The 26,670-nt window shown below is 42.3% G+C and overlaps 1 protein-coding gene across 1 annotated transcript in view; it reads left to right on the top strand.

Annotated features, from left to right (window-relative positions):
- CABCOCO1 (ciliary associated calcium binding coiled-coil 1) overlaps positions 1–26,670 on the top strand; it is an 81,805-nt gene that overhangs the window by 38,261 nt on the left and 16,874 nt on the right. Inside the window, exons 4-6 of the mRNA XM_049810321.1 lie at positions 868–990; positions 1,390–1,530; positions 16,143–16,242. Coding sequence (XP_049666278.1) covers positions 868–990; positions 1,390–1,530; positions 16,143–16,220 — 342 coding nt within the window. The 3' untranslated portion in view covers positions 16,221–16,242. The remainder of the gene's footprint in view (positions 1–867; positions 991–1,389; positions 1,531–16,142; positions 16,243–26,670) is intronic.

Raw genomic sequence — 26,670 nt, 5'->3', positions numbered from 1 at the left:
ATTCCGTGCTTGTTCAAAAATGCCTTTTGTCACCATATTTGGTATACATGTTCTCTGTCGTGCATTTTTTTAAAAAAAACAGCACAAAACATTGCCCCTTTAGAGGACACAGGGCCACCTTCTGCACCACTCATGAGAGCCCCAGCACAGACTAAGTGCTGCATCCAGCTTCTCTGGGGGGAAAAAGCCATTTCCTTGTCAGAGCATTCCTGGTCAGAGCATTCCTGGTCAGAGCGTTCCTGGAGCCGCAGTTACATGCCAGCAGAATACCAGTGAGGTTCCCATGTTCACAGGAAAGAGAAAGAGAGGCAAGTTGATGAAGCAGCAAAAACTTGGACCATTAATGACTCTTAAATTATAGTCATATTAAAATGTTTTTCTTAGGGCCTTATTTCATGCAGTGTCACTACAAGTGTACGCCAACTGACTCCTTTGATAGAATACCCTAGTGGTCAGCCGGCCCTTTAATTCCAAAATGCAACAAGATCCCCGTTCAGAAGTGACAAATTTGCATTGGGAAGACTGCATGTTACCTAAGCTCTGTGTTTTCTAAACTTAATTATCCACATGAGTAAGAAGCTGTAGTGTTATGAAATTATGAAAATCATCTGTTCTTTCCAAGTATTATAAAGAGGGCCCCTTGAGATGCAGCTAGAAATTAAAGCTGATCTATAATCATTTTCAGTATGCTTTCCAGTTCTGAGCACCTGGATAGTAACAAGAAAGGTATTGGTTTTTGTTGTTTGCCAGCCATTTCATTTCCATTTAAGAAATTCTGCAATAAACCTCTGAGCAATAATTAAACCTGAATTATTTTTTCTTCTTTTTTCTTTTTTTTTTTTTTTTTTTTTTTTTTTGTACTACCAGTATGTGATTGAACTTGCCCAACCTGCAGTTCCCCCCTTCCCTGCTCTGCTGGAAGAAGGCATACCTTTGGATATCAATTCATCATTCATAATATCATCAACAGCTGCAGAGACGGAATCTAAGGTATAGAGTTTTGTTCCTTTGTTTTTAAAATTATTTTTTAAAGCTGTTTTTCTATGATTCTCCTACCTCATTTATTCCCACTGGAGCCCAGCCACTAATGGCATTTATTCTCCAGAATATAGCATGCATTCTCTTCTAAGAAATTACTTTGAATGCATTAATCAGTCATCAGAGGACATTTATTTGAGTTGGCACCTCTGGGCTCTTGCCCCATGCAACTTCGTAACATCAGGATCTGCCTGGCCTGGGCACTGAGAGACTGACGGTCTCTGTCAGAGTACGAGGTCTCAAAAGCGGGCTTCGTGTGTTGTCGCATGTCTTTGGACTGACGCTGTTTGGTCTTGTAGAGAGCAGAAGGATGTACTCGCTCACACATTTCTTGTGGTTGGTTGCTGCTAGGGGTCTGATCAAGAGGGTTACCTGGAAGAGCCCTGTCCAGAGGCAGAGTCCTTCGAGGCAGGTGCTGTGGCTGGTGTCACTGCTGAAGATCAGAAGTCTGCAGTGGGTGAAATCTCAAATGAAATTATTGGCAACCTTGAGGTACTATTACCAGAAAGCTGTTCACTAATTCTGTCTATGGTTAATTATCTAGCTCAGCCTTAATGAATATAAACTGTATTCATGCTAAAGCTGGCAAAAAGCACATCCATATGCTGTGAAAATGTGAATTAGCCTCTATAAATAACTCCTAGTTTAGTCAGCTTACATGTGATAAGATAAAAAACTACTCAGTAATATAACAACATATATCTTCAGCAGTACTATGTGTTAAGAAACATGGGCCAAATCCTGCTCTCAGTGATGTCAGTGATAGAATTCCTTTTCAGGATCAGCTGGTCTGAAGGAACATATGCAATGTATGCTTAATATGAATTGTTAGATGCATCTATGTTACACATCTTTCAATCTGTTTAAGAAATAACACATTCATGCCAATTCTAGACTTCATTTGGTAGGTGCATAACTATATGAGATCTGCTTTAATGGAACAGGTCAGGTTTCAGTCCATGGTCTGCAGACTCTGAGGAGTCCATGAGTTCTTGCTTCTGGGGTCCATGAAAGGGAAGGAAGCTATTGTCAGTGGACTTAAATTTGTTGTAGGGTGATCTGCTTCTCTACAGGGAGGTCTGTAAATTGAAACATGTGAAAAACCAGCAGAGTAGATCATTGCTAGTTTGTAAACTGCTCCCTCAAGCATACGCAATTATTGAAAGCAAACCAGCTAGAACTCAGTTCCACCAAGGAACTGGTGGAATTTGGTCTTATTTGCAGCAGCCAGGTGGCATTAGGCACTTTAAACTTTAGATACAGCATGTTGGACACTGTTGACCGAGCAGCAGTTTATTAAATATCTAATATTATCTGAAAAGAGTTTGATATTGATAAATTGCTTTACATGGATTATGTATGAATGGGGAATATAAATTAGAATAATGATGCCATCATTAGATCTACCTATTTGATTTCATTTTCTATTTCAATATGGCTTCAGAAACAGGAGGGAACCTGGTCTCTGTTGTCTTATTCCTGTCTCTACCTACAGAAAAAATGAAATGCCTGTTTTTCACTTGACCTTGATTTCATTAGCGTTAGCTAAGAGCTTTTTTTCTTTGCAAACAATGCACAGATGAGAAAAATGCCCTTTCTTCTTCTTCTTCTTCTTCTTCTTTTGCAAACCTGGTTATATACACAGAAAATAATTTCCGTTTCATTTCTAAAAGTCTTCCAGCAATGTATCTTTTTCACCTGGTTTCTCAGTTTCTTGACCTCTGAGGTAATCTTATCATTAGATTTTTACCTGATACATGGTCAGACTCATACCGTTTTGTTGTTATGTGTGAACTGTGATTCACAATCTCCATTATGTCTCCAGGGAACATAAGGCAGCTGTTGCTCCAGTTGAGTCTAGAAAATAACTTTTAGTCTGAAATCACAGTGCTGACACTCAGTGATCACAACAGCAGCCATCGTGAAGTATAGTGGCAGCTGATTTTCACTGAAGGTAGAATCAGAGACAGAGGGATGTAAAAACTGGAGAAGAAAAGGCAGCTGGGGTGGCTGGGAGAGGATTAGCCTAGAGGATCAGCATTCCACAGCAAAGCAACTAAGTTTGCATATAATGTAAAGGGATGGGGGCATATTTGTGGATATTTGAGGGTGGATTGAATATGGTGAAGGCCGTCTCCAAAGATACAAAGTTTGAGATAGAAATTCCAGCTTTTTGATGCTAATCTGAGCTGATGCTAGTTTGAGCTACTGCAAACTCTGAAAACATTTTAGCTGTGGCTATCCATTGATGGGTTGCAATATAGACTGGTAGGGATTTCTAGGACTGGCAAGCCAAAAAGTTCCTAAAATGGCAAGTTACTGCAAGCTTTTCTGGGCCAAATCCACTCACTTTACCAAAATTACACGAAGTCCATTAAGAATGTAACTATAAGTTTTGAAACAGTTTATATGGGGTCTGTGAAGGACCTTTGAGCCTGTTCCAGTTGTTTGAACTAACCTTTGCAACTCTTGGAAAGACTATCATTGTGCTCCTGCCATTTCTCATGTATTTTTGCAGTGATGAATGCTGATATTGAGAAATATACATAAATTCCCCGTAAAACCTCAGTATTTGTGGCCTTTTTCAGTGATGCCACATTTCCAAATGCTATAGAATTAAAGATTGCTATGCGTCATCACTGCCAAAGATTTCACTAAAATATGTCACAACCCTTGTACCTTCCCCACAAATGTTACATTGTAAATTTGCACTCAATGTCTACAGCAGTCTGGATTTCCAGAATGAGATACACATTCATAATTGTGTTTGTAATTAAGAAAGACAAGCAACATCACAGAAATATGGTTTTTTATTGTTCACTTTCAGTAATGCTTTCTGATTCCAGCAATGTTTCAATAAAATGCATTACACTAGAGAACAAACATCTGCAGCAAAGGAAAACAGTGGCAACAACCAAATCCCAAAGCAATTTTTCTGATTTGGTGTTTATTGGTAAAGGCTGTCTTAGAATACGGGCTAATTAGCCCATCTCCCAAGACAAGGTTACAAGAGAAATGGCTGTCCCGGATCACTTCCTGTTCATGGCAGTCATACCATACATACATCGGAATTGTGCGCAGTAATATGATAAAGCCTTATCACCTAAGTACAGGCTGAAACACTGTTATGTCTGCAAAACAGGAAGGTGTGTAGGATAATGTCTTACTGGACTACAGTGTGTTAAAACCACAAAGACAATGTGCAGCCTAAGATAGCTCCATCACAACCACTTTTTTCTTCTGCTTTTCTTTACAGGCAGAGATAAATGAAAAGCTGCAAATGCAAGAAGCAGCTTATGCTTTGAGAACAGAAAGCTTAAAAAGTCCTAAATAACCAGATAAGAAAGGTGATGTTGAATTTTACAGAAATTGGACAGTAGGGGATGGCGCGCACAGAAGACTGGCTCCCTGCCTGAACGTAATTATTTTTTGTATAAAGGAAAATGGTTCTGTTAACGTTTACCTAGAACTAGTTCATCACAGTTCCTCAAATTTACTGTGTTCTGCCAGTGCTGTTATTTAGTTTAGGCTTAAATAGCAGATTATAAACAGAAGGATTTGTAATTGAAACATGTTGAAGTTCAGTTTATTTCTCAATAGAAATCCTAATTAAAAAAAAAAAAAAAAATCGCTGTAGTTTCATTCTCTTTCCTTTTTCCAGTTGTGAAATATTTAACAGTTTCTGCTTTACACCTCTGGGTTTTTTTCAGGAAATTTTGCTAGAAGGAGAACACAGAGAAAAGATCATTTGGAGGCACTGCAGATATATAATGAGGAGAGAATTTAATTAACGTGTAATTACAACCTTTTCACGGTAGTTATTCATTACTAATACGTATGTTATTTAATTTTAAATTGCTTCCTAAGCTTTAAAACAGATTTAATACCTGACGCTTCTTTATTTCCACCATATCGGAACTGCGTAAAGGAAGAGTTTGTGCTTTCCCAGTATTCCCAAGCAGAGTTCCTTTTGATTTCGGTGGCGATTTTTCTGGAATTCCCCTGAGAACGTTTCCACATCGCGCCAGACGCGATGGAAATGGTTCAAAGGGAATCTGGCCAAAGAAATGACGTCCGAAGAACCGGTTCAACGCCCGCGTTTCGAAGCGGCAGCCGGTACCAGTTGTCGCGTTCCGGAGCCCCCTTGCCCCTGGAAAGCCGCTTCGACATTACAGGCCACGCTCTCGGACGGGAGCACCTGCGGCAGGGAGCGGTTGACCCGTGACGAGCCCGGCTCTGCTCCCCACGACGTAGGAGCAGCGGGGTCCTCCTTCCCTCCCGGCCGCCCTTTTTCCCTCACGGCGGTGACGGGGACGGTTGGCCGGCCCGACGCGGCCCCCGCTCAAAACGCGGCCCGGCTGCGGAGGGGCGGGCGCCGCCAGCAGGGGGCGCTGCCCGCCCGCGCCGCGGGCCCGGCGCGTGCCGGCGGCCTGGAGCCGGCGCCGAGGCCCTTGGGGAGGCGGCGGGGCCCGTTCGGCCGCGTCTGTCCGGCGCTGAGGGAAAATTCCTTCCCCCGGGACAACGGCAGGAGAAGCCAGGCCCGTGACGGTTCAGAACCCCGCCGAGGGTTCTCGCTCGCCCTTCTCCAGCGCCGGCCGGCAAACTAGCGAGAGCTCGCTTCCCGCTCTTAAAAGCCGGCTGCCGCGCTCGAACGCTGAAGGGGCTCGCGAAGAACCGTTAGTTTTGCCTCTAGAAAAATCTTTTAAAACCGTTACGATTCCTGGTCATGCTCTTTGGTGTTTTATGGCTTTGAAGTACGACTTTTTGGCATCGCAACTGCGGGAAATCACGATGCCCTTTGGTTTGATACGCGAATTCATCTCCCAGCGCGTTACGCTCGTGTCGCAAGCGTCCCTCGTTCTGAGCTCAAAGGTGAGAACAGAATTTCGGAAGAGAGCTGTCCCTATGGGGGGAAAAAAAAAAAAAAGAAAAAAAAAAAGAGTATTTCAAATGCTTTTTAGTGAAAATGTGTTATCGGCCATTGAGCATTGTTGAGCACTTCAGACTTAAATCTGAAGACGACAACGTTCCTGCTATAGGGCTAAGCAGAAAAGTCCCAGCTATGATTTATCTTAAGACCAATGCTAAACAAAGGCTTCTGCCCAAATCGCTGCCTCCCTCTCCCGGATTTTGTAGAACCTCTGGGAAATTTTAAACTGCTTTGAAGATGAGAAATTGTATACGAACATCAGCTATTACTGCAATGATTTGTTAGCATTCAGTCTTAGTACATATGCATAATAGCTGAGGTAGTGCAGAAATCCAAAGTGAAGTTCAGATCCCACAAACCGTATTTGTAACTATCTTCCTGCGGAACTAAATAATGCTACCAATAAAAATAGCCCAGGGATTTTGGGGGAGTGGGAGGGAGGGTTGGTTAGGAGGCTGAAGGAGGGAAGATGAGTAAAAGGTAGACATAACGTCTCTCTAAGCAGTCAGAGTGCGTGTTCTGACACAGCATATGAACATCAGATTGAAGAATCCTTTAATGTCTTCAGAATGTTAATATGAAATGCAAAACGTCATGCTTTGGATAGATGGGTAGGAACAAAATGTTCAGATGCAATATGGTGCATTAAGAACAGTCTCCATTCTGCATTCCTGGCTTTTCCATTGGTTTAAATCAGGCTTGCTGTTTCTCAGGTCTCTCATGTCATGTTGAGTTACTGCTATAGTCATCTCTAAAAATAATTATACTGTCATTCCTGGGACCTATAGTTGAGGCTTTGGTATAACAATCTTTGATTATTTTTTTTTTTCAACGTTCTCGATGTAACGTAGTTCTTTACAATACGCATACTCAACATAGTTCCTAACAGGTTCCCACCCTACAGAGCTTTCAATTTAAATCAGACAGATCTTGTAGAAAGGAAGGAAAGAAGTGTTACGTTCTACCTTGTCTGCCAGAGAAGTGCTGGTTTTCCAGGGGACAGAGGATGGAGGAAACAGTATAGTTTTTCCTATCTAAGGTATAATATTGATGCTTTTTAGCATCTTCATGGTAAAATCCTGGTCCTCACTAGAATTTTATAATGAGACAGTGAACAGCTAGTAATTATCCTCTAGGAAAAGAAAAGGTCTATTTTCAGGCAGTGCTTTCCTGCATTATACTGACAGAGTGATGGAAGTTTAGAAGAGATGGAAAGCAGCTTTTCTAGTAAGAAGCTGTCTTGAAAAAGATGGGAAAGGAGAGAAAAGAGAAAACAGTTTTTTACCTGTTTCACAGTGTTTTGCCATGACCTTTTCTTCTCAAGCCTTGCTTCTCTTCTTCTGCACCAAAACTTGATTTGAATTTGAAAATTACCACATTGTTTCCTTCCTAAAATTGTAACTGGCATTCCTAGAAAATTTGCTTTCCCAGAAAAGCCACTGTGCGTAGGCTTCAAATGCAGCTTTTCACAAGTGAGAAAAAGACATTTTCTTCAATAACTTACACTGCCAACCTGACCACAAAATGTGTGCAAAATCAGCATTGGTCCATTTAAATCAGACTCTTAAGCACATGATTCAGTTGACCACCAAAACGCATTCATCCAGATGTACATATTGCACTTATCTGAAAAGCCCCCAGAGCATATAGGTTTGATCCTGTGCTAACCCAGAAGTGTGTAGAAGAGAGCTGCTCAGAAGAAAGGATGCTAACATGGTCTGTACCCTCTCATCTGCAGTTTGCACCTATTTATGGTGGAGTGTGGATGTGACAGGTGAACTTTAACATGGGTTACATACATAGCAAGGCTAGTAAAGAATTCACAGCTAACATCTATGGATTTTCTGGGGTGTGAAAGGGATATTTGTACTCTTCTTAGCACCAGCCAGTATGGCATGCCATCCAGCAGTGAGAGATACTGCAGGTAACCGGACAATTCACTCTCTTTTCTCTCCCTCCTCCTTAATCTTAGGATGGTGTTATACCCGCCCCCTGCCACAACGTGCAACCACATAGTTCTCCTATACACTGGCAGTCTAGGGAGGGGTTGTGTTCAAGGCCAAATCACCTCCACTTCTCTGCCAGGGTTCACAAGGAAGCGACAGCAGTGACAAAACACACGGACAGTGTTGTTGGCCATGAGCAACTCAAAACTGAATGTAACATTTCAGCCCATTTTGTTGTGGCACTTCCAGTGTGCAGAGCAAGCTTCAGGCTCCAGCAGTTGTGGATTCAGATTACACGTACGTGACAAAAAAAAAAAAAAAAAAAAGACCAAAAAAAAAAAAAAAGAAAAAAATCAAAGGGTAGTTGCAGTGACTCATGTAATTGAGAGTCCTATTCAGATGCAGAGCATTAAACAGAACTTGGAATTAGTAACACTGCAGAAAGAACAGGATGTAAAATATTTCCAGGGTAGAAACAACCTGGCTTTTTACATAGTAGACTGCTTTAAAGCCTGTGCTGTCAGTGACGCAACAAAGACTGTATTAAACGTGAGGTTTGTGTTCGTGCAGAATTCTGCGCTGACAGTGTTGCCTAAGCCTGCCGGTAGCTGTATGTATTTTGCATGTTTATGCAGCTGATTCACAGAACAAAAAAAGGAAAGGTGAGTTGCTACAAGCACCCCAGCCAGGTGGGGTCAGGGGAGCAAGAGGGGAGACCTGTGGCCTGACAGAAGGAGATTGTTTAGAGGCTACGAGGAAGAATGGTCCATAAAAGTTATCCACCTAAAATGAGTATGGTACTTCTCCCTTCCTGGAAAAAGGCTACTGGAACTCTATTGGTTTGGGATGCTGATATGGATGGTGATTCATCGTGGGAGCCTCTGTAAGGTGCTCAGAAGCACCTTCTAGATGAGCCAGTTCCTCCAGTGAATGCAAAAAAGGCCTCAGGATTTTTTGTCCCTCCACTGAGGTTGTTCTAGATGAATATTTCAAAGTTTTCATTTAGCTCTTTTTAAGCCTTTCTGAAGATGCCTTGTACAACATTTTCTTAAAATTTGAATCTTGTATCTTTTAAACTCTGGCCAAGACAATGTTCTTGTCTTGACAGTCTATTTTTATGATTGCATTGATTATAGTGTACGAAACGTCATGTCTGAACAGAGCAGGATCCAAGTGTCCCAGGGTTCTTCCTTTGGCCTTGGCTACGGGAGATGCTGTCCTGGTTTCAGCTGGGATAGAGTTGATTGTCTTCCTAGTAGCTGGTACAGTGTTATGTTTTGAGTTCAGTATGAGAAGAATGTTGGTAACGCTGATGTTTTCACAGTTGTTGCTAAGTAATGTTTAGTCTCAAGTCAAGGATTTTTTCAGCTTCTGATGCCCAGCCAGTGGGAAAGCTGGAGGGGCACAAGAAATTGGGAGGGGACACAGCCAGGGCAGCTGACCCAAAGTGGCCAACGGGGTGTTTCATACCATGGGACATCACATCTAGTATAGGAACTGGGGGGAAGTGGAGGGCGGGGGGAATCGCCGCTCGGGGACTAACTGGGTGTCAATCGGCAGGTGGTGAGCAATTGCACTATGCATAATTTGTATATTCCAATCCTTTTATTATTGCTGTTGTCATTTTATTAGTGTTATCATTATCATTATTAGTTTCTTCTTTTCTGTTCTATTAAACTGTTCTTATCTCAACCCAAAAGTTTTACTTCTTTTCCCAATTTTCTCCCCCATCCTGCTGGGTGGGGGGGAGTGAGTGAGCGGCTGCGTGGTGCTTAGTTGCTGGCTGGGGTTAAACCAGGACAGATGCTTAGGGAAGAGTATAGGAATGGGGCACCCTGAGAGTGATCCACCACATGAAGCCATACCCTTCCATTGATCAGTGCTTTAGAAACTTGTGGAGCCAAAGTACGCACCCAGACCCAACAGTGGTTTGAAATCAAAGGACATCTTCTCCATGAATTTGTCTTGTCATTTTTTTGAACTCAGTTGTACTCCTGGCCACCATACTGTTCCATGGCAATAAGTTCCACACTTTAATTTTGTGTTGCTGATTAACCCCAGCTGGAACACATACAGGAGGCTCAGGATTCCTCATCTCAGAGGCTCTCAGGATCCTCAGTTTTATTGGTCGCTTGCGTGTGTGTTGAGGTGGTGTAAGTGGTTAACCACAAAGACGCTGACTTTTCATGTACACCAGGAGCAGCTGAGATCCAGGTAGGAGAAAGCATGTGTCATTCTCTGCAACACTGAGCCAAAATTTCTGCCACCTACCCTGTTACTTTTTGTCATTTCATTTTGTGCCATATCTAACTTAGATTATAATCTTCCTGAGCAGAGATGCATCATTTAATCTTTATCTGTGTGTCAAGTGACACACATGTGGCCTTTCCTGAACAGAAGGATACTGACAAAGGGAGGAAAAATGACCATCTTTGGTCTGTCAGGCAGACAGTGAATATTTTGCTATCCTAATCATCAGAATAGCAAGTCTCTTCAGAGCATATAAGTCATGAATTACCATGCAGCTCCAAGAGGAAAACGTTGCCCTTTGATTGTTTTCCAAAGAAATGTTCTCAATTTCTTTTCTGCCAAATTCATATTACAGATCATACTAACAAATTTTCCCAAGCCTTCTTGACCTCCTCCCTTCCTCACAGTAGTAAAAGAAATTTCACTCATCACAGAGAGATGTTGAAGATTGCTAAATTTTGCTGATTTAGGAACTGAGCAAATGAAACAAGCTTACAAAAATGTAGATACTGCATTGCAGAATGCAGTTAGCTTCACTAATAAGAGAAATGGAACTTGTGATATTTCTGCCATTTCGCTATGCGTTAGTAAATTGCCTGCTAATGCATTATTAGGTTGGGGGTCTGCAGGCACTCCCTGAAGGCCAGAAGTGTGCATACGGCGCTGGGGAGTCCTAAGCTGGGAAGATTTTTATTTTTTTTTTCTCCTCCCTTCCCCCAGCAAATCTATGCCTGGTCTTACCAAAATAAGACAAGGTAACAGCAATGCTTACTGCGTTGCTTTGAACGAGGTGTTTTATTTTGACTGGAGTTTGGAGTTTTCAATGTTTAGTAGCACCAGTTCCTCTGCCACTAAGTCATTTGTTGATAGCTGAGTGAGCCTGCCAAGCCTCTGGCCTGAGTAAGGATTTTTGGGTTGTTTTTCTGAATGAGCAAGGTAAGAGAAAGCCACCTCTTTACTGTACTTCCCTGCTATTCACAATTACAGTCATGTGTAATTGTCACAGGGCAATTTTGCCACTAACACCAGTTTTTTACTGGAGTTTTCTTACCAGGTGTCTGTTGGGATAAAAGCAGGGTTCAGATTTTGTGGTGGTTTTGCTCTGAGATCATTCCAGCCTTTTTTTTGAAATGTCACACTAAAGCTTAACAAATTGCCAGTTCATGCAGCTCCGATGCCCCAGAAACCATTTCCAATGACGTACTGTAAAAGCAGGACTGATACAGATCTCTTGACTGCATTTCAAAGACATACCTTTGGCTTGCAGGTTGCACATGAGACTTTAATTCTGTAGAGCTGAGTGGAGAGATGTTCATTTGCTACCAAAGACTCTCGCTTTAATTTTTTTTTCTTCTACTCCAATTTTCTGTGAGTAATATAGATATGGGGGCTGATCTTCTGTTGAAGTAGTCAAATCAATTATTCAACTGAATTCAATTACTATCAATGCCAATATTTCTGTGAAATTATTATTGTGTAGGGCTACATGAAGGTATGTCTTTGTTATATATGACAGCTTTCTATATTGTCTCCCAAATATAAATTATGGGACTGATTTTTAAGCCCTTAATCTCAGTCTTACTAACTTCCTACTCAGGCAAAATGCTGCTTGATCTCAATAGGCATATTTACCTTGGCATGACTCAAGTATAACAGAGGCATGCTTGGGCTGCTCGAGGCTGTCAGGCTTGGACGACAGCAGCAGCAGCAGCAGCCGGCGATGAGCCGGCTGGAGCTAGGCATGAACCAGTGCTCAGGAACTGGGAGACCCAGGCTGAGCCCCTGCTCCCCCGGCTGCATCATTACCTGCACCCACCCCACGGCGTAAGGTGGGTGCAGATGCTTCCACATGGCGGGGGAGCCTCGCATCCGCTGGTGGTTTTCTCTGAGTAAATACAGAGCTTTAAGCATGAGTCCGTCAGGCTCAGTGCAGGAATTAGGATCTGTTTGCACATCTCTGCACTGTGCTTCTAACAGGTTAAACATGTATGTGTGTTACGTTATTGAGAGACAGAGTGATTTAGATGGATGCACATTATTCCTTAGCTCTGTCAACAATCAAAAATGAGCTTTTGGATTTATTAATTCCCAATCTTGCACCTATCTTAAATCATTACCATATAATAAGGACTCTATATGGTGCATTGTCAATAAAACCTAATATTGAGAAGATTACTGATCGTCTAGTGCAAATGGAGAGCACTGTAAATGATTTAGAGAATACGTGTCAAACGTTAAAGCTATCTAATACCTTCTAAAGTAGGTTGATACTCATAAATCTAAGATAAACGACCTGTAAAACCACTTAAGAAGAAATAATACTCATTTAATCAGGCTTCCAGTGGAAAGACTAGGTAGGAGAGAAATTCATAAGGAATTATGAAATCTCTTCTAATTCAGTACTTTGTTGATAGAGAATGCAAACCTACATTTGATAAGCAATTTTAGTTACCTAAAACTGTTGTTGTAATAGCACTAAATTATGACCCCACTGAAAAAAGAAAAGGCCAAAAGGCATCTCTGTTATGGTCTATGGGGCTCTCATTTTTCCACATTCAGCGCTGTGTGTATCAGATGGAGATATAAAGGGTATTTATTGGAATTACCATTTTGCTGGATCACGGGGATGGGGTGTTGGATTGGCTTCTGTCGGTGTGGCTATTCCTGTTCACTGATAACAGTAGGTTCGTTTAGTGCATTCCCCTGGGAGGAGCAAGACATCATTTATTGGGACACGCCTAGTTAAAATTATAGTGAAACAAACTCCGTGTTGTTGCGTGGTTGAGTGGTAACTTGTACAAACTTAGTCTATTGAGTTTAGTGGTATTTTCTGCACTTCTGCACTGAAGAAAATTCTGTTTCGTTTTCTACCTTTTTTTTTTTTTTCCCCAGACCCATTTGAAAGGTGGCTAAATGTGGGTGGCGGAAAAATTAGGTCATGATTTTCATTACCAAAGTTCTGATTCTTCAGTTTTTGTGTGAACAAAACTTCCGTTCTCCTCAATAGGTTTTCAAGGCCACTTGTTAATTCCTGTTCATCCTTTTGGCTTTATGACTGCCCAGAGCTTAGCATCACTGCCAGCATTTATTAGGACTTGATGCAGAGCTTTTCTTGAAGCAACTGGAATAGTATATTTAGCCATGGAGAAATCTTTCCGAAGAGCAGTGTGCTGTGACTCATGTGACTCCGCTGCTGCTCTGTTGACCCTACCAGACTTACTCATCGTTTACATACTGGCAAACAAAATCAGATTCTGGCTTGATGCCTTATTTCACTTGATCCGATAAATGTGCAACCTGCAAATGCATTTTACTTCACATTTTTTAAGGTAAACGGGGTATCCAACTTCTTTCCTCTTATTGTGGAAAAATAAGGATGCTTAAATGCTGCTCTGAGTGGAATTAGTGAATGAAACACAAACGCATCTGACCCATATGTCACTCATTTATACTGCAAAAAATAACCAGGGAGTGACATGGTTGTGGTCAAAATGTGTTATTACCTGCTTTATTCTTGCTTGCCCTCACAGAAGGCAAAACGCACATTCAAGCATGCATATGCTTGCTATGCAACAGCTGTAGCCGCGCTGAGTTGTAGCAGTGGTGTTTGTTTGAATTGGCTCTCTTTGTAATAGGGGTGCAACCTTGGTAGCAAATTTCCATTGGTTGTGAATTTTTGAGACACTAAAGTCTATCCGAGAAAAAGCTTGTTGATGTACTTTCTACTTTGTCTTCAACTGGCATAAAGCTAGAGTAATTTTACTAAAATACCAGTTAAACTGAGCATACATTAAAGAAAGGTCATTTCAGAAATCTGTCAGCCTTGGGAGCGTTGCTTTTCCATTTCCTGAGAATACCTAGGAGTAATTGGGTTTGCTACTCTGAGGCAGAGCAGCTGTTGCGTGTATGTGTCGTATGTGCATTGTGTGTGTGGTGTATTTGTTATTAGTTTAAAAAAAATAGAAATCAGTGGCAACAGCTGGACTGACTTTTACCTGGTGGCTGGTGGTTACAGGAACTGTAGTGTCTGGCTGTTGACAGAGAGCAGGGAAAAATTCAGACATGATTGAGAACTGGAGAAGCCTCTGAGAACTGGAAGCTGAAGCCTTCAATCATGTAAAATGGCTTGTGAAGGGCAGAATTGCTTGGAGCTGATCAATTTTTATTTTGATGTCAGTGCTTTTTAAAATCTATGTTTTGGGTTTTTTGTTTCGTTGGTTTTTTTTAACAGACCCTAAGGGGCAATAGAAAGGATGATGTCAGGTAACTAGTTAACTGGTTATTTTGTGGCAGTTAATTTGTTGACAAGTCTGGGAGATGCAGATGGCTCAGACCAGTTGGAAGTGGAAGGCCACTGGGACTTGATTAAGTATCAAGAGTTTGTATTGTTGAACCGTGAAGGGCAGCTAAACAAGCAAACAGGACTGTGGGGCGCATCTCCGACTTCTTACGTCAGCTGCAAAAATAGCGTCACAGGGGCCTTAGCAAGGCTAACACCGGCTGAGGACTTGCCCCCTCCTCTTCCACACTACGTATAGGAGAGACCCTCTTTCCTCACTTATAAGCAGGCAAAGCACACATGCTCGCACACTCCTCAGTTATAATTAAATTAAAATCTCGCTAATTTGGAAGCATACCTGTCACGTTCTCTTCTAGGAAGAAACTATTATTTCTTCTTTTATTCTTTTCTGCTTGAATCCCAAGCTATCAATGGCTTTCAAAGAAAAAGGAGGTTTTCTTTAGAAAAAAGTCTATTCAAATTATTCATGATTTATATCAAGAAGGGACCTTTCCTCTTTCAACTAGCAAAAAAGGGGGAGTTTGATCTTCCTCAAAATCATTTGAGAACCTTGTACGTTTCTTTCCAGAACTAAAACTTTCTTACAAAGCTTCGGATATTCAGCAGAATAATAACTATTACATAATTGAAGCTGAATACAATACCATGGGGCTAATAAATGGTCTCCTGGTTCTGTAGAAAATGTAACAAATCATAATAGCGCTTACTGGGACTAGGCCAGGCAGAAATGACAAAGCTGCTTTTGAAAGTGAGTTCAGGCCAGAAATACTCTTGGACCAAAATCATTCTCTTGACTGTCAGGGGGACATTTATTCCCTTTAATTTTCAGCCTAGATTTTATGTTGATCCTGCAACACTGAATAAAATCAAGCCCGACAGAGCTGCTACTGCAGCTGTTACAGATGTAAATGTGAAGAAGGCCATTTAAGACAACTCTATTTCCCTGAATATCTTATTTGGAAAGTATGCAGATTATATGAAAAATGGCTTGATGTGTCCTTATTGTCTGTTTTGTAAAGGAAGAAAAAGATGCTACGCTATTAACTGGTTTATTAACATTTCTGATCACAGCTCTTTTACTTAGAATATAATTGTTCTATTGTGTGCTGCGAAGCTGCCTGTAAACAACTGGCAAAGGGGTATACTGCTTTGTATTCTCCATGGAGAAAATATCAAATTCAATTGATTAATCAAAGGGGACATTCTTTGATGGAAGGGAACCTTTTCAAACTTTATTAAAAATATTGAATAAACCATGAGCAATCAAAGTTCATAATCTGAACTCCTGCTCTACTTTCTCAGATACAGTAAACCTTCAAAATAACTCATAAAGCAGGAGATGAGATGTCTGTAATAAAAAAAAAAAAAAAAAACCAACTCAGAGCAGCATATTCCAAAACCTCTATCTAGATCTGGATCTCAGCTACACTATCGTGGCTCCACTGATTTTACTGGAGTCACTCTGTGTTTCCACTAAAGAGACTGATAATAAGAATTGAGCCTTGGACCTTTTTTTCAGTGCCTAATTCAGAAGCATTCTCACACCCTTTGTCTTTTCATGGAGGGTTTTTCCCTTATTATGAAAGAAGAAATGCGATTGCTATCAGTGAAGCTGCCTTGTGATTAAAAATAATCTAGGTATGACCTGCAGGCTGAATGACTGTCCCCTCTGTTCCAGGAGGAAAGCAATCATATGGCCAAATGTAGGACGGCTGGTGGGAATGAAGACAAGCGAAATGGAAATTCCCAGAGCTGAGGAGAAAGCCAAACTCAAACAGGTGGGACTAGCATGTCTCTATCTTGCAATTGGCACTGAAATCATGGGCCCTATGTGAAATATTATGTGTAAAGCCATCATGCTGTTCAAGATCAAATTCAAGTGGATGTTAGCAAATAAAATGCTCATATTTAGCAGCAGGAAAAGTTATTGGAATTCTTCCAGGTATTTTGATGGGAATAAAAAAAGAATTGAAGGTACACAAGCAAAGAGTGAATGAGAGGAAGTGAACACGCCGATCACGGCACAGTAATCTGATGCCATTTTTAGGTAGAGCAAGCTCAGGATAAGAAGCATCGAGACAGCACAGAGAGAAAGGTGTCCTCTGTGGCCACAGGGGCTTAGATGTACAGACTTGAGTGAGACCCCGTGCAAGCATTTAGCCCAGGTGGCTATCGAGGACAGCAACAACAAGAAATGTGAGGATTTGATGGACATCCTCTGCGATCTTTTTTTTTTTTTTTCTTGCAGTGCCTTCCTATATTGTCCCCTTCCTGTCCATATTCCAAGCAAAGGTGCAAGGACAGAGCTGATTGCTATGTCTCAGTCAACACACAGGCTGAACCTCACGGGGGGATTTTCACGACCACACCAGACAAGGATGTGAGGGTGGGTAAGGTGCAGCTCGCAGTCTGAGGTAGCCTCTAGCTGGAAGGTGGGATGGAGAGCAGGGGAGAGGAGGACTTCTGCTGGTACCTAGCATAGGCTGTCAAAGACCTTTGCTCTGAAGGGAGCAAGTAGTAATTTCTTTAGAGTGGCACCCCGACCCAATGGGGGGGGGAGGGGAACCCAAACAACCGAAAACCAAACCAAAACAACAAAAAAACCAAACCCACCCTGACAGCTTTTGGGCCAGTGCTCTTGCCTGCAAGAAGCATTGGGGATCTGTCAGCAAAGCCTCTGTCTCTGGTTGAGTCCTCCTTTGCTGTAGAAATGACTGTCCTTGGAAGCAGAGAGATTTGCAGTGAAGACCCTTGCCAGTCCCCAGCCAGGGTAAACACAAAACCTCTAAAACTCTGATTAGTTGTTTGCGTCAAAAGAGATCATACTATATAAAAAGCAGCCTTCCTACATGTCATCCTATCCTGTGCAGTACTGCTGTTGAAAGGGCTTATCCTAAATACTCCATTCTGATATGGCAACATATTAAAAAGGAAAAAAACCCCACTTTGTTAAAAAAAGAAGTCCTTTCACAGAGTGACAGATGAATGTAGTGACAGATTAATATAAATTTTTAAACCCAAATGTTATCCTCCAAGGGGAAAAAGCTTCTAAATACACATGCAAAACAAAAATGGCAGAGAAAAATCTCTGACAATGCATTGCACAGAATCATTTATTAGGTCTCTGTACATGATCATTTACATGAAACTTGCATTTAATCTAGTATTCAACCATTCCCTTTTATCTTCTGGCTGCATGTGTTTGTGGGAGACAATGGTCCCTCATCCTGTCTCATCTCCCTTTCCCATACCAAGCTGCTTTTTTTCACTGGAGTATATGTGCAGGGGGACATAGGGCAGAGAAGGGAATTTGAATATCCCAGTTTCAAAGTCATCTCTTTTTCTGATTCTGGGTTAGACCAGAAGAGGAAAATGACCATCTCCACTTTAGAAGTGAGCAAGTTCTTTTAAAACCAAATAAAATCTCAATTGTCCTCTTGGCAGTACAGCCCTTTTGGGTCAAAGTACAGGGGAACAGTCTGTAAGCTATAATGTGGTCTAAGGCTCACAGAAATACTAGCTTCATTACACCATGTGGACGTACTCTTCCTGGGATGTTAGCAATGGCACCTGGGCTTACTACAGAAATTATTTACTTGTGCTGCTATTGCTAAAGCACCCAAGCAAGGTATTTCAAAACTAGCCCCGTGTATCTGCATGCATGGCAATCGCTGAAATCGTTGCACTGTGAACTCAGCTTAATACCCTGGATTTCTGCTTAAAACTGTTGTACACTTGGGTTGAGATCTAAAGCCATCTCCTTGACCTGCTCCTAGGAGTATCTTGCTCAGGGGAGTCAGCATGACGTGAAATTGTCTCCCCTCTCATGAGAACGTGGCTCACTGCTTCTTTAGGCCATGTTGACACCTCTTGACAAACGTGAATTGATGGCACAGGTATAACATTTGCTTTGGAGATCTCTGAAAATCTGAGTGCTTCTTTCTCCATGTATTCCCTTGTGGTGCATGCCCAGCTGGCCTGCTAGTCTTCACCACTGATTTCAGTGAATGACAACCAAAAGCATTTCAAACTGAAAGGAGGTATTTAAATACTGTCAGGAACAACAGATAAAATGACCTCAAACAATCCCACATAAAGTCCTTTGTTATTTTCAAAGCACTTTTCCAGCTTGACACCTTTGCTTTTTTATATCCAATATAAAATTCAAAATGTTTTATTCCAGTACAGTACATGAATATAAAATATAAATATATCAAACTGCACCCTACCTTTTTTGTGCTACTGCTTTGAAAAAGGACCTGAAGTAAGCTCAGTGTAAACATTGAGAAAATTATCAAGAAAATTCCACTTCTCAAACTTTTGTTCCCCATTGTCTTGTACGTATTTAGAAAAACTTTTCTCTAGCAAGCATACTTACAGCAGTAAGAAGCAGCCTGGATGCAGGTAGCTCTGTGGGTGACAGCTCAGGAGTGCTTGGGGATGAGCACACTGAGCTGTTTCAGGTATCCCTTGTACTGGGGTCCCACACAGACAGACTGGCTGTCCATTACGTCCCCGAAAATATCATCCCCCTGACACCTGCACTGCTCGTTCCCATGCCCACAGCCGCTTTCCTTTACACGTCCTGCCATTGCCATACACCAGTTGTTGCCAACCTCTTGCCAGAGCCCGAGGTTGCTCTTATGCAGCTGCTGAAGGAGCAGAACCTGTTCCACTCGCCTTTATGTCCTCCTAGGCTCTGTATTGCTCCAATATGACCCTCAACACCACCTCTCCTCTCCCTTAATTACTACAATTACCTATGTTATTGGTATTACTGGAGAACTTACTTCCACACTGCTGCTGCTGGTGAACACAGTATCCTGCTGCTGCTCACTCTTTTACAAGGTTTCTTCTGACCTGCTCAGTACCCAGGTGAGTACAAGCAGCAGCATGATAACCTTCGTGCTACGCACAGCTCAGCACAAGTTGGTCCTGCTGATCAGGAGCAGGGGAGAGAGCTGAAGTGAAGAAACACAGTCCCATCTCAGAATAATGTCCGGGTTTGCGCACTGAGGACCAACGCAAAGGTGCAGGGGCTGGCAACCCCTCCTGGGTCCTGACACCCTTTCTCTAGGATGAAAAAGGTCAGTAGAAATGTTCTGTTGTGGTACTATGCCCAAAAGGTTGATACCTGATTTCTGCTTTCTCTTCTGCTAATTGCTGTTATTAAATGGCTTTGAAATTATTACGTCAGAGTAACTGGGTACAGGTTTGGGGCCTGTGTGTACACAGAAATTGAAGTAAATCAGTTCAGAGATGTTTGGAATAGGCTTAGCTAGCAGCACGCAGAAAAGCAAATAGTTGGGTGAATTTGCATCTTATTTAGTACGTCAAAAAAAGTTTTAAGCTGTGACTTGGAGAAGTCAAGCCAGGAACAATAAGCTTGTCTGGAGAATTCTGGTATTAGAAACTAAAGGATACGGAACTGTGTCCAAGGTAAATATTGACATGACTCAAGATGAACTAGTAAAACATTTAATGAAGCTGAAAATAAGGCATCTGGGATAGATGTTTATTGTTAAAAAAGAAACATTTGAGTGAAAGTAGCGTAGTGATGATGGAGGTTATTCACAGGGAAGCCAAGTTGGGGAAACAGCATCATCTGAAAGAAACTGACTCCAGCTATTTGTGAAACATGGAAAAAATTAGAATTATAACAGAGCTAAAAATGTAAGTGAATAGCAAACAGTCGTTATGGATATTCAGAGTGGATTTTGGAGACTGAATCATACCAAGGGACAAATTACTCAGGTGTCCAGAATAACTCTATTGACTTTGATGGATTTCTCTGTATTTGCCTTTGTGTAATTGAGAGTTTACTCCCTTATGCTGTATGAGGACTGAATATTAAGAAACTTTGAGAAAAAATATTGACTTTCATTCATTCCAGTATCATTCTCTTGATGACAGAGAATAAGTCACATTAACTTCACAAGGCATTTCAGGAACATGTTAGGAGCTTTTCTCTTTTGTACAGCAGGAAAAAAAAGCCCTTGCACAATGCTGTGAAAATTGCTCAGAAAGGCTCCATTAAACTGGAAATGGGAATAAATTGTGCCGCTATATTAGAAGCCTTACTCACATGTAAGTCTACGGTGTTATCGGAATGTTCTGTTGTAAAATCCATCAAGCAGGGCTCTGGTGAGCCACCATGACATTCACACATTCGCCAGTGGTGGAGATACTGGTGAAAAGATGCCAAAAGTTGAAATTGTCTGCTTAGGTGTGCTCTATAAACTAGCTTTTTTTCTACCTCAGAAATGCAACACTGCTGTGTAAGGACTGATTACATGCAAAAGGTACGCTTGATCTGTTCCCATGTAGCATGCTTATACTTGTAGTGGCATTGGTGTGTTATATATTTATATCTCTCAATTCAAGAAGCTATCTAGTGATTATGCACATGCTGCTGCCGTCCCCCAGATGGCTTCGTAGTGCAATACAAGGGCGCCCATTCTCCCAGCCCTAAGGCAGAGGATAATCCATACGGCTGACCATGTGGCAGAAGGAATAGAGGCAGGGCAGGAGGAGAAGCAGGGATGCCCAGGGACGACAGCAATCGGGAGAGCCTGCCATGCTGGGGCAGTGCATCCACCCTTGCTCCTTGGCTGCTTCTGATGGATTCAGGAAAACAGCAATTGTAGTGTTTGGCTCTGCTCCATCTCTCAAAACCTTTATCCTAGGAGGAGGCGAATGCTACCATCTCTCTTTGTCCTCCAAGCAATCTTTTGGAAAGCTGGGGTCCAAAATAATTTGAGACTTGAAGCATAACCATCAGCTTCTTGGACTAGATTTAGAAAATCCACAGACAACCCATTTGCTTCCTTTGTCTCCTATTTATCAAGAAGGTTTCCTTTGGCTAGCCTTCTTGTTAAAGCCACGATCAAATCACAGTTGCCGGTAGATTCTATTACTAACATAAACAAATAGCTGGTTATTTTGTTATTGTGCTGAGCTTCAAAGCTGAAGCTGGTCTTTGCATTAGTAGGTTCTACCGGTACTGACATGCAATTGGAAAACAAAGGGGATGTTGATAATACAAACCATGTGTTACTTATGTAGATCATTGAGCGTCACTGAAATGCTCTCTGCAAAGCACCTCAGCATGGTGATCGACCAGCAACCTCATCCGAAATAGCACTAGAGCTGCAAATTCTTTGAGACGCTGCACAACAGCACAGTGGCATCGCAAAGGGCGCTTTTCCCAGCACTGCTCGCCCCAGAGGAGGACATTGACACAGGCGGCAGATATGTAGGATCACTGCTGGCATTGCTCTCTGAAACTCATGTGCAGCAAAGGTTTTCCTTGGGCATAGCAAGAAGGATTTAGCAAATATAAAAATACATCAAAAGGAAGTAAGGGCTATTTGTTGTCATTCCCCTCACACTATTTTATTGGTTTTGTGCTCATAAAAATATTAGTTGATTAACTCACTATCAGAAATGCAAAGCTGCTAACTAAAAGATGTGTGCAAAACCAGATACATGTAATGCCTTGCTAGAGGTAGGGTGAGATTTTTCTTTTTCCTGCTTCCTTACTTTTAAAACCCAGCCAATATAACTTTTTTCTGTCATCATAACATTTGGCACTATTCCCACATGTACAGATTGCAACATCTGCAAGTTTTAAAAATTAATATAAAGATCTGTAATTGTATAAGTCATTTTAATGGTCCTAAACTAGCAACTTAGCTTTGATGCAAACTGAGATGTAGTCAGTACATAAAGACCTCTACTTGTACAAAGCAAGCTGCTCTAATGGGGCTCTATGTCCATGTAGTTGACGCTCATGTGGATGATGATCACAGCTTAAGATCATGCTCTTGAAGAACAGAATGTGGACTTAAGTTGCTGGCACACAGGTTATTAGTAAGTGGAATCATGGGTGATAAATTGCAAAGCAACTGCATTTATTAGAGTTTGTCACCCACTGTCCACAGGGATCCAGCAGGAAGGTGTTCGCAGGTAGAGGGTGACCCGTCTTCTTTTGCACTGCTAGAGATTTTGTCATCATTATGCCATGATCACAAGCATGCACAATGATCACAAGCTGATGCACAAGCAATAGAAGGCATTGTGGGGACGAGACAGTCATGCAGGAGGTGAAAGAGCTGGCTCTGAGTGTCCTGGCTTTCCTCATTAGCCCGAGCCAAGGCACTGAGCAGTGTTACACTGATTACAGAGGAGCTTGCCCAACATGAAAGGAGCGAAACCTCATAATCTTCCTGTTTCCAAGTACCATTTATTATCTGTGCTTCTTTTTGCCATATGGCTGTAGTGTTAAAAAACTGGAAGTTGAGCATTTAAGAGCTCTTTTAATTGTGTCTAAAAATACAGTGGCCACATTGTGGCTGAGAATTTGCCACAAGAGGGGGATTCCTGGAGCTGCCTGTTTATCTGTGGCTGTGGCCAGTTAGCATGCTACATTGGGCAACTTGTTGTTACCGTGATGCATGCTCTGGGAGCGGACAGGCTGCAGTGTGAGATTCTGCTTTCCAAGAGCAGCTGCCCCTGAATTTGCAGCTCTAGCACTAGTTTTTGGTACTGTAGCCCTCCAGGGTCTTCCTGTGAAGAGGGGGCATAGCGTCAACATGGCTGATGTTATAGTCCAGATACTAAAAAAGTTAAATCAAACGAGCATAAATTGGGGGCCATGTGAAAAAAAAGCACAAGTAAGCACTGCTGATGTGTTCCAAGGAGCAAGTCACCTGTCTCTTGGCTTCTTTTTTCCCTTTAATTCCTGTATTTCTAGGCTTGGTGTGTCAGGTTTGATTTCATCCATTTGAAAAGCACATAGTATGTGGATGTGTACTTGACTGCATGTATCTTATTGAAAGCCATAAAATGACCTGGTCATTACAGATTCAGAGATGTTGGAAGTATGGTTCCGTTATTTCCAGGTTTATTGAAAGAATGGTCCCTTGTTTGTTTTTTTAGAGGCAGGCAAAGTAGAAACATAGCTGTGAACAATAACATAAACCTTGCTGTTACCAAGCACTTGGCAAACAGTTTTAGGAATGCTTCTGCTTTTCCTACGTGTATATAAAGCCTTAGAGAACTCTGACTGCAATGTATTTCAGCGTAAGAGAAGCAGAAATAAAATCAGGCCCTATATTTCATGTGTTCAGTAATGGAGGACCAAAGCAGGAGGAGACAGGTGCTTTTCTGAAAAGAATGAAAGATCTGAGCAGCTGATTCATGGTGAAGTAATATGCTTTTAGCTGAGAAGGTTTATTGTAGCTGAACCTCATGCCATTCCTCTACCCGATATCTTAGATGAATCAGCAACTTGCTATTTTTATCTCAGCTGTACCAATAGAGTTTATAATATTGTTCTGTCAGTGCTATTTATACATCATCACATGCCTGACTACTCCAGGCTGTGCTTTTTTTCCACAGTCTTGGATGATGTCATCGTGAAGTAGGCAGTTGTATTGAACAAAGGCTTTCTTCAAAACAGCAACAATTAAAGCTTTTTGGCAGAATACACCACTAGACACCACTGAAATATAGAAATAAGCTCCCCAGTTTTAAGGAAGCTCCAGACAGGGCTTTCGATGCTTCAGTAGCTGCTCCACCTGGGGAATGGCTTGAAGTGAAGTCCTACAGCTGTCAGTGCCACACCTGGCCTTGGAGATGTGTAGGGACCGATGTGCTCTGAAGCCTGGGACTGCTCTGCACAGAGGACTCACTAATGGTGTAATATTCATGGAAAAAAAAAAAAGAAAAAAAGCTTCTCCAGGAAGGGAGATTTTCTACTGTGAACCCATTCTACATCTTCTCCTCAGTCATCTGCAAACAGGGAAACAGGGTTTCTCTTTTCTCTTCTTCTGCCTGAAGATATTAATCCACCTTAAATGTTTTTGCTGTATTGGGAGGTTCTGAGGACACCTGTGTGGGCCTGGCCAGCCTGGAGGCCTGCAGCCTTGCCATGTGTGTCTTCCCGAAGCCAGGGGACTGAAGCCCATTGTAGTATGAAGCCGTAAAAGATCTATAAATGATTTGCAAAGGAAGAATTCAGCGTCCTCAGTTGATTGCCTTTTCATTTGTGATCTTCCAGCAAGCCTGAAATTCTTTGCTCCATCCCTCTTCCCCAGTGCATCACATGCATTTCCAGCTGTTTATCATCATTCCACAAGGCCAGCAACATGTCAACATCAACAGCTGTGTTCTCATCTGCTACTTGTATTTGAGCTCTTGGAGTTTTAACCACCAAAACTCTTGATCAGCACTGTTCAGACAGGGCATGTATAGCTTTTCCCTAGAAACTGTTTCTCAGGAGCTGCATATGTCCTCCAGCCAAGCCATGTCAAGCTTGTCACTGGGTCACAGATGGAGGCAAAGGAAAGAGTCACCCCCTATCCTCTGCCTATGCTTTGCAGTATAATCACAATAACTAAGCAATGTATTTCAGAAATACTTATCAGTTGGACACAATTAGTAGCTACCCCAGAGACAGAGCTGGGACATACTTATGCTGTGGTTTTCAACCTTTCCTGATTTGCAGATCTCTACCTCCATTTTCCAATGGAGGTTCAGACCCAGGTGTGGAAAACTGCTGTCAACGCAGTTACTTTTTTCCCCGCTAGTCTTCACAGACTCTCCAGTATGTTCCACAGACCCTCAGGGCCCTGCTTCCCCCCAGCAGGAGAGCTCTGGCCTAGCCCTGGGGTAAACTGGCCCAATTGCCTTTTCGCAGTTACAGTGACCACCTCTCATTTGGGAATGGCCCTTCTCAGTGCTCTGGGCACATTTAAGCCCCCCTTAAATGACTTCTTTCCAAAGCCTCCTTCCAAAGTTTGGCTCTGCACAAAACACATCAGCATCTGATAAAGGCTCAAAACAGAAACAGAATGGTATAAATAGAAATTAAGTAAATTAAGAAGAGGTGCCAAAGCAGCAAAACCCTAATGATCGTGATGGCTGCGTGTGCATGTGCAGCGCAGCTTCCAGCACTCGCCAGAGTGCCAGGCTGCCCCTCAGTATTTTTAGAAACATATGCATCTACTGTGTCACTGGCACTGCCTGCTCAGCCTTGGACAGGCTTTCGCATCTTCTCACAGACTCTTTAGAAAGCTTGGGTTCGTGCAGAGATTTGGTGCCAGAGCCCCAACCAAGCCAGCAGCAGCCTCTCTGTGGCTGGATATTTTTTCCACACTTGGTAAACTGTGCTTGTGCCATCTGATCAATGCAAATAGCCTTACCCTCCCTCCAGCCACATTTTGTGGAAATTGTGGTCTACCTGCGTCGTCGACTCAGCCATGATACTATATGGTTTATTTCCCTCATGAACCAGATGAAACCTGGGCCAGATTCCCAGCTGGTAAAAATCAACATGGCTAAGGTGAAGTAATTTGTACCACCTGATGGTCTTCGTTACAGCCGGGGCTGGAAATATAGAGCATGTCTTTTGCTACTTATTCATTATCAATGCCATTTCTCCACAGGGCCAGTGACTACAAGTGAATGGGAGATAAATGGGTGAGAGCCATTCCCTGTAAGCAGCATAACAACAGTGGGTTCCAGGTTGAGATCCTTCTGGAAAGGACAAGTGGTTTTAAAATCATGTGTGTGGTGCCAGCTCTGCTCAGGTAGCCCTGAGCTCCTCAGCCAGGGTCCTGCCATTTTTTTGCTTTTTCAGCAGAGGGCAGCTTGCAGGTTGGTCCCCCAGAGCTATGCTGGAGGTCACCCATGCCAGCCTTTTGTTGGTCTTGTTTTTCAACCCCAGTTCTCTTTATTCTGCAAATTAGGACATTCTTAGAATGAAAATGCAGTCAAGGTTTTAGAAAACTTTTGGGATGAGAAGAGGATGTGGAGTCAGGGGAAGAGGGATGAAGCAACGTGTCACTCTTGGGCTGCTTAGCCTATGCATACATTTTTGGCCCTACTGTATATTGAATTGAGGACTTGTGCTTTTGAGGGAGCAAACCTAGAAAGGGAGGTTTATCAGGTCTTTATGTGATGCTGCCTTGCTTGAGTTTATGCTGATACAGATTGCCTTGTGCTGAATCTTTCTTGTCTGTTGCTGCATCCTGATGCCCCTCCTTGCCAGCTTGGTTTGCAGGTACGTAGGAGGGGACTCTGGGGCAAGGGAGAGAGAATATTTGCTCTCCTGTGAAGAGCAGTTGGTCTCCTGAAGTTCAGGGGAGAACTGCCAAGTACAAGCACAGTCAAACCGCAGGTCTTCTTTGATGCCACAAAAC

The sequence above is a fragment of the Accipiter gentilis genome, chromosome 9 (assembly GCF_929443795.1).
Source record: "Accipiter gentilis chromosome 9, bAccGen1.1, whole genome shotgun sequence".
NCBI lineage: Eukaryota > Metazoa > Chordata > Aves > Accipitriformes > Accipitridae > Astur > Astur gentilis.
Note: the sequence above shows the minus strand (reverse complement) of the source record. Positions and strands in the feature narration are given on the sequence as shown.